Raw genomic sequence first — 8188 nt, forward strand, 5'->3', positions numbered from 1 at the left:
TCTCACTATCCCTCTCCCATTCACCCACTTCCACAATCCTTCCCCCTATACTCTCATTCTTTGAGTGAGTGGGCCTCACTAGGTATCCCCTTACCTTGGCACTTCAAGTCTCTGCAAGGCTAGGCACTTCCTTTTCCACTGAAGCCAGACAAGGCCGTTGCCCAGCTAGAGGAAACTATCCCACATGCAGGCAATAGCTTTTGGAATAGCTCCTGCTCCAAGTGTTTGGGACTCACATGCAGACCAAAACGCACATTCACTACATACATGCAGGAGGCCTAAGTTCAGCCCGTGTATGTTCTTTGGTTGGTAGGTCAGACTGAGAGCTCCTGTGGTCTAGGTTAGTTGTCTCTGTCCGTCTTCCTGTGGAGTTACTATCTTCTTCAGTGCATACAATCATTCCTCCTATTCTCCCATAAGAGTGCCCAAGCTCCATCCACTGTTTGTCTGTGGGTGTCTGTATCGCTATGAGTCAGCTGCTGCGTGGAACCTCTCAAAGGACAACTTGTTCTTGTCTATATTCATAACAGAATATCATTAATAGTGTTAGGGATTGGTGCTTGCCTTTGGAATGGGTCTCAAGTTGGGCTAGTTTTTGGCTGGCTATCCCTTCAGTCTCTGATCTATCGATACCCTGTCCCTTCATTTCTTGTAGACAGGATAAGTTTTCTGGGTTGGCTGGTGTCTCCATTCCTCCACTAGGGTTCTTGTCTGGTTATAGGAGGTGGCCTCTTCTGAGCCTATATCTCTAATATAGGGAGTCACAGCTAAGGTCACGATCATAGATTCTTGTGCACCTTCTTTATTGCAGGTCTCTATGTCATCTGGAGAAATCCCCCACCTCCTCACCTCACTCATTTGTACATTCCCATTTATTTTCATGGCCATCTAGCCACCTTTCCTGTTCTTTCTCGACAGGTGATCCTGAACCTGTATTTCCTTCATACCCCCCACCCCCATCTCTCTCTTATTTTATGTTATTTATTATTTTATTTTATTTTCCCTTCTTTTCTTAGTGAGATTCAAGCTTCTTAGCTTGGTCCTTCCTTCTTCTTTAACTTCTTTGGGTTTGTGGACCTGATTTCATTATGTAGCTCAGGCTAGACTCAAGCTTTTGGCTCTCCAGCTGCCTCCTGTAATGATGTGTGTACATGCTAGACCTACCATATCAACTGAGCTGCATCCTCACCATCAATGTCACAAGATGAATGCCCTCACACCATCATGGTCCTTTGCATGCCACAGCATCCAGAACAGGTCTAAATCTCCAGAAGAGAATCTTAATGGAGACCATGCCAAAGGCCCACTAACACTGACATTCTCTGCTTTATATTTCAGATCAATCATGAGGAACAGTCCTGTAAACCCGAAGATGACTCACTCTCAGAACTATGCTGTTCATATAAGAATAAAACTCACTCAGATGTGCCAGCTCATACTATATCATAGGGAAGTCCGAGGCAGGAGGGTTTTAAGGCACCTAGTATGGGCAATATACTGAGTGCAAGCTAATCTTAGGTACACTTTGAAACCCCACTTCAAAAATTAAAACAAAACAAAACAATAGTAAGTCCATAAACCCATAACTAACAAGTCAGTGTTCACTAGCAGTACCAATGAATGAGTTTGCAACTGTTTATTGCTGTAGTTTAAGCCCCGCCCCCCAATTGAGATCTTATCCAATCCACCCTGATACCATCTAAATCACCAAATGAGCAAGTGTATTGTGATTCAACTATTAAATCAGACTGCAGATTCTGGCTGGGAGGGTGTGGCTACAAAGGAGGGGAAAGGTGTAAATAGTCAGAGGAGCCAGGGAAAACTTCAGGGTTTTGGAGCATTGAACCGCTTGGAGTTGCTAGTTGGGATCTAGAGACTGTCAGCGTTCACATCAGGTAAGTTCCTTATCTCCATTTGGGGCATTTGATTTCACTCAGCTAGAGTCTACCTTTAAGGTTCTTATCTCATTTGTATATATGTTTAGTTTACTAACTTTTTTTTCTTATAAGGACAGCATTTAATCGGGGCTGGCTGACAGGTTCAGAGGTTCAGTCCATCATCATGGAGGTGGGAGCATGGCAGTGTTCAGACAGTCATGCTGCTGGAGGAACTGAATTCTACATCTTGTTCTGTCCCCAGCTGGTGATGACAGTAGGGCTCCTGGCTGTAGTGGTCTACTTGTATACTGTGGTGGCCTTCAACTTCTTCCGCAAGTTCTGAGTCTAATCACAGTTCTTATTGCTTCTGATTTTTGGTTTTCTGGTCCTTTTTCAGTTCCTCTAGGACCACATGTTTCCTTCCCACTAACTTTTTTTGATGAGTATTTCCTACATAACCCTGCTCAGCATGTAATTCACAAAGCTCTCCTGCTGCCTTAGCAACTGGAGGGCCAGTACCTATCAGACCAGTGTGTGTTGCTTATAGCAAGTCCGTTTTTTTAAAAGTACTATATAATGTACACTATAGCTGTCATCAGATACACCAGAAGACAGTGTCAGTTCCCATTACTGATAGCTGTGTGTGTGCTCCCATGTGATTGCTGGGAATTGAACTCGGGACTTCTGGAAGAGCAGTTAGTACTCTTAACCACTGAGCCATTTCTCCAGATCACAAGTCAAATCTTTTTGAGTCTGTAGTTTCTGTGTTTATTTTTGAGACAGTCCCACTCTGAATATCAGTGTGACATTGAACTCCAGGAAATTCTGAAGGGATTTCAAACGTGAGTATTCAAATGTCTTGACTGTGTTGATCTTTATTGGGGGTGCTAGATCTTCACCTTTGTTTTGAGACAAGGTTTCTCTGCATGGGCCTGGCTATCCTAGAAATTGCTCTGTAGACCTGGCTTGTCTAGAACTCACAATGGTTCCTGAGTGTGGGATCAAACGAATAGGCTTGTGCCACCACCACCCAACTTGTTCTGATATGTAGGCCAATTTAAGCCCTTTCTGGATGGGTAAGAGGCAGAGTGATCTACAGAGCAAGATTCAGAATAGCAAGTGAAGAGACACTGTAACAATAATGAAAAAAGCACTTTGTCTGTGGTGGTGGATACATAGTCTCTTTGTGGAGAACAGGATGTCCCCAAACATGCATGATGTGGGTCAGCATCCCCTTGTCTTAAGTGTTCAAATTAAAAGTGTGAACCATCATTTTGCACTTAATTTTAAATTTCTTTTTTGATCTTCCACTAGTTTTTGGAGAGATCAGGTAAGGTCCAGAAGTAACCTACCATGACATTGAGTTCGTAAGTTTCCTCACTTTAACATGTATATTATCTACCCCATATTATAGTCCTGTCTTTGTAGATGCTTTATATATAGTTACAGAGCTTGGCAATGGCTAATACAGGTTTGTAGCTCTAGTGTTTTACCATCCTATTCTGCTCTGTAGCTTGAAGAGGACCTCACTTTACTCCCTTGGTTGAAATACCAGTACACATGATAGCCAATTATGAAGTCAGTGATGCCAATTTCACAGATTCCCTACATTCCACACAGGATCAGCTGAAAGAGACTGGGAAGGTTGGGCCCTGACTATTTACATCTTCAGTTGTCTCTCCAGGGTCTGTGGTGTTTAACAGTATATCACCAAAGTGGGGGCTTCCTTGATAACCCCTTCTCAGTAGGGTGTATTCCTCTGAGCTGTGGTTGGAATTGGATGGGTGTATTTGGGAAAGAGCAGACTTAGGAGAGGCTTCACACACCAGAGAGAAGTATGACTTTAAAATTAACATCCAGTGATCAAAATGCGTAACGTGCAACCTCTACCATCTCCACATTAGTGATATTGCCCAGAGAAGTCTTTGTGTGCACAATAGGCTTTCAAAGTTTTCTGAATGGTGTCTTTGCTTTTATGCTTCCCAGGATCATTTTCCCTGAAATCCAGTCACAATGAGCCTTGACTCCCCACCCACACTCTTCCACTTGGCAAGACACACTCTACTGATGGAGGAAGCTTTAGCCATTTCTGCTCTAGAGGAACTGCCCTGTCATCTATTCCCAGAGTTGTTCAAGGGGGCCTTCACTGACAGGCATACAAACGTCCTGACTGCAATGGTGTCTATTTGGCCTTTACCATGCCTTCCTGTAGGAACCCTGTTGGAGGAGCCTCACCTGGAGACTTTGAAAGCACTGCTTGATGGGTTAAATGTCCAGGTGACACAGACGTGTAATTCCAGGTAAGCAATAGCCAACTAGGCAGAGGAAGGCTCTGTATGTGCAGACAAGGAACTGCTGGGGACAGGGAGTATATATTTGTCGAAAGGTGATCAGAGCCTTCTGATATATTGTGTCAGCCTAGAGGATTGTAGAATTTTGGGCTCGGCCTCAGCCATCAGGTCAAATGATGGGAAATGTGGAGGACACAGTTACTGAGGAACCTGCCCTTGTTTTTCATACAGGCATAAGTGGAATGAAGCTGGCATTAATGGAATGAAGGGAAGACAGACAGGGCTGCAACTGTTTTTCTTGAAACAGATTCCTTTTTTGCTGAAGATGAGACCCAAGGCTTGATATTATGCATATGGTAGGGATAGCTGAAGTGTGAAGTGTGGACGAAAAGTATAATATAAGGTGTGTCTTCTGAAAAGTCTACTTTTTTTCATCCACTGTAGGTGCAAACTCAGAGTTCTTGATTTGAGGAGGAACATGCACCATGAGTTCTGGGGCATGAAGGCTGTCTCCCATGAAGATAACTGCTCACTACAGATCATGGCACAGAAACAGCCCATGGAGACCTGTCCTGACCCTGAGAGGGAGAATCCTTTTAAGGTGGTAACCGATTTTGAACTCAGGGATGCCAGTTTAGATGAATGGACCATATACTTGTTGCAGTGGGTCGAGCAGAGAAAATCATCCATTCATCTATGCTGTAGGAAGCTGCACGTTTGGGATTCACCATTCTCTACTGTCATAAAGATCTTGGAATTCGTGGATTTAAACTGTATCCTGGAGCTACGGCTGAGTCATTGGAGGTTTGAGTTCCTGGTAGACCTTGTTCCTTACCTGGAGCAGATGAATAATCTTCACACCCTCATGCTAGAGGGAATTAAGAATTCCTTAAATTTTACTGCTTGGGAAGAAGAGGAAGATGAGTGGCAAGGCTCATTTCCCTTTCAGTTCTCCAATTTCAGCTGTCTTCAGAATCTCTATTTGAATGATATCTACTTTATAGAAGACTCCCTTGAGGAATGGCTCAGGTAAGATGGGATGAAGAGCACTCCAGACCATAGAAAAAGATCCTTTCCAAATGAGTTAGTAAGACCTTGGTGGTCTGACCACACCCTATCAGTGTTAGAGATATATTTAGCATTTCTGAAGAAATGACCTCTGTGCTCAGATATGTGTGACCATGTACCAGCATGCTTCTAATTAATTGTTCATATGTGAAAGGTTGGTTTGAGTCCAGAAAGGGATTGAGTAGATGGAAAATGTGTGACACTAGATTTGAAGATGAGGAAGTAGATACACTTATGGTAGGGAACAGATCAAAGGCCTCTTAGGGACATCCCTAGGATGAATCTGAAACCATCATATGGACAGACAAAATTTGGGATAGGTGTTTTCTGCTGGACTTTCAAGTCCTTCAATCCTCTAGAATAACATTTTGCAAAACTAATGATCTCTTGCTCTCTCCTAGCTGCCTGATGACCCCTTTGGAGACCTTGTCCATTACTGATTGCCCTCGGCTCTTACAGTCAGACTTAGAATGCCTGCCCCGTTGTTCGAATATTTTTAAGCTCAAGCATCTGCACATGAATGCTATCTTACTATCTGATGCAGTCTCGGAGCTTCCTGGGCTCATCCTTGAGAAAGTCACAAGTACCCTTCAAATTCTGGAACTGGAGCAGTGTGGAATGAGGGACTCTCATTTCCAAGCTCTCTTGCCTGCCCTGAGCAAATGCTCCCAGCTCCTCAAAGTCAACTTCTATCATAATGATATCTCTCTGCCTGTCCTGAAGAGGCTTCTATGTCACACAGCCAACCTGAGCCAACTCACCCAGGAGCTGTACCCTGCCCCTCTGGAATGCTATGAGGGTAACAACACAATACTTAAAGACAGATTTAAGAAACTTTGTCCAGAGCTGCTGTGCTTCCTTAGGACCAAAAGGTTGCCCAAGAAAGTCTCCTTTGCTACAAATGCCTGCTCGCAGTGTTCGCATTCCTTTTACTATTATTATAACCAGGAGCCCAACGATTCCTGTTACTATTATAACCAGGAGACCAAAGATTGCCTTTGTCAGTAAGAAGAATAAGGTTGCTTCTGGTAACTTACTCTGGAAGAATGCAGGTCTAGTGAGAGGATATGAACACACTGTTTGTCCATCCTTGTTTGAATATAATAAATATGCTGAGCTTTTAGGCTGATAGTGCCCATTGTTCTCATCCTTTTAATATCTGTTTCTTTCTCCATTGCCCTAATCAGGTCAGTCTTATTAAAGTTGTGCTGGTTCTGGTTTCATCCTATATATCTGTCATCAAGGAGACCCAGAGGACATGGGCTTCACATTGGAAGGAAATTGGTGTGCAGTTGGTTCAAATCCCAGTGTCTTGCGATTGACATGGAAAATTATGGAATGAGGGCACAGGAGACTGGGTCAGAAAGACAATTATGCATTTTAAAATGATTATTTTGTATTAGACAACTATAAGCACAGAAATTCTGTTCCCTGAAGTTCCAGTTAGTGAGGGTTTCCCTAGAATGGTAGCACAAAGGTAGATAAGAGTTGGACCCTGCAAACCTGGAGTGTTCTAGGAACCTTGAGGAGGGCACAGAGGTCAAAGAACCACTAAGAGAACCAGGAATGTTAATCATACAGGGGTGGCTCCTCAATGCAGGAGATAAAACATAAAAAAAAAACAAAAAACAAAAAAAAAACAAAAAACCCTGGATTTCATCCAGGAAGCTGAATTTTTTTTTTTTTTTTTAGGACCTGGTGACCCTGTTGCTATCTATGGAGATAGGCCACACCTACCTTGTTATCTCTGGAGACAGACCTCACCTACATTTTTGCTTTGGAGGCAGACCTCACCCAAATTCCCCAGAATAGATTTCCAGGCTCTTCCCATCCTAGACCATTACCTAGCTACATAATCCTGAAAGGAGATGTCACATGTACTTTATGGCCTGCAGACTTTGCTTTCAGACCGAGACCACATTACATTATAGACCTTTTAGCTAAAGAACCCACCCTTATGGTCACATGTACTTTTAAAAATAGTCTCTATATAGTCACACACACACACACACACACACACACACACACACACACACACACACACACACACACACACGGATTTGGACTGATTGTTGCCTCTAAACCTCTCCCCAAACTACTATATTTTACATATGCTGACTGTGAACTGTCTGGCATTAGACTTTCTGAGGGCTGATCCAGGTGGAAGGAAATCTGTACAGCATTTTTATCTACTCGCATGGACCCCCACACACAAATGTGGGGGACATGAACCTAGGAGAACGTGAGAAAAGTTTTTAAAAGAAATTAGTAGCTTAGGAGTTCCTCTCACTGAAAAGAGGTCATGACTTTAAAGTGAGAGAGTCTAACTAAATAGGGGCTTTATTCAGTCCTCTGAGACCAAGCATATTTTATAATTAATACGTTAAGATATAGAGTACAATTCAGGAAGTGGTGGTACATGTCTTTAACTCACAGTACTCAGGAGGCAGAGGCAGATGGATATCTGAGTTTAACGCCAGCCTGGTCTACAGAGAAAAAAAAAAAAAAAAAAATCCAAAGGAAGGAAATAGAGCAACAGTCCTGCAACTTTATACACAAAGGATCTGAAGCAGGAGAACCCATGAAATGAGGGATGCTAAAGTCGCTGTCAATTTGTGTGTGTGAGTGTGTGTGTGTATGTGTGTATGTGTGCGTGTATGTGTGTGTGTGTGTGTGTGTGTGTGTGTGTGTGTGTGAGAGAGAGAGAGAGAGAGAGAGAGAGAGAGAGAGAGAGAGAGAGAAGCACATTTTGGTGAGGAATGGATTTCAGAGTCTTGATTTACAGGCCATCAAGACAAATTCTCTTCTCAGGATCTGACTGAACTTGCTCCCATGTTCTGTCTACCTGTCAACCCTTTCTGCCCAGGGCTGGCCAGAGCAGAGTAACACCTGAGGAATGACAGGTGAGACAGGGCTCCTCTGCTGCAGTATGAGCTAACTCGGCTGCCATTT

General features: G+C 43.2%; 1 protein-coding gene across 1 annotated transcript; it reads left to right on the forward strand.

Annotated features, from left to right (window-relative positions):
• Positions 1–2885: 2885 nt before the first annotated feature.
• Positions 2886–6358, forward strand: Pramel6 (preferentially expressed antigen in melanoma-like 6). Its single transcript, NM_001109342.1, has 4 exons — positions 2886–3114; positions 3864–4177; positions 4613–5197; positions 5638–6358. Exons 2-4 carry the CDS (start codon positions 3891–3893, stop codon positions 6242–6244), a joined length of 1479 nt encoding a protein of 492 aa, NP_001102812.1. The 5' UTR covers positions 2886–3114; positions 3864–3890; the 3' UTR covers positions 6245–6358.
• Positions 6359–8188: the final 1830 nt, after the last annotated feature.

The sequence above is a fragment of the Rattus norvegicus genome, chromosome 3, assembly GCF_036323735.1.
Source record: "Rattus norvegicus strain BN/NHsdMcwi chromosome 3, GRCr8, whole genome shotgun sequence".
Taxonomy (NCBI): domain Eukaryota; kingdom Metazoa; phylum Chordata; class Mammalia; order Rodentia; family Muridae; genus Rattus; species Rattus norvegicus.

Excerpts from the sequence above, each read along its gene's own strand:
- Pramel6 (NM_001109342.1), top strand. The coding sequence starts at position 3,891 with ATGAGCCTTGACTCCCCACCCACACTCTTCCACTTGGCAAGACACACT. Across the intron at positions 4,178-4,612 it reads ACACAGACGTGTAATTCCAG|GTGCAAACTCAGAGTTCTTG; the intron begins GTAAGCAATAGC and ends CATCCACTGTAG. Across the intron at positions 5,198-5,637 it reads TCCCTTGAGGAATGGCTCAG|CTGCCTGATGACCCCTTTGG; the intron begins GTAAGATGGGAT and ends GCTCTCTCCTAG.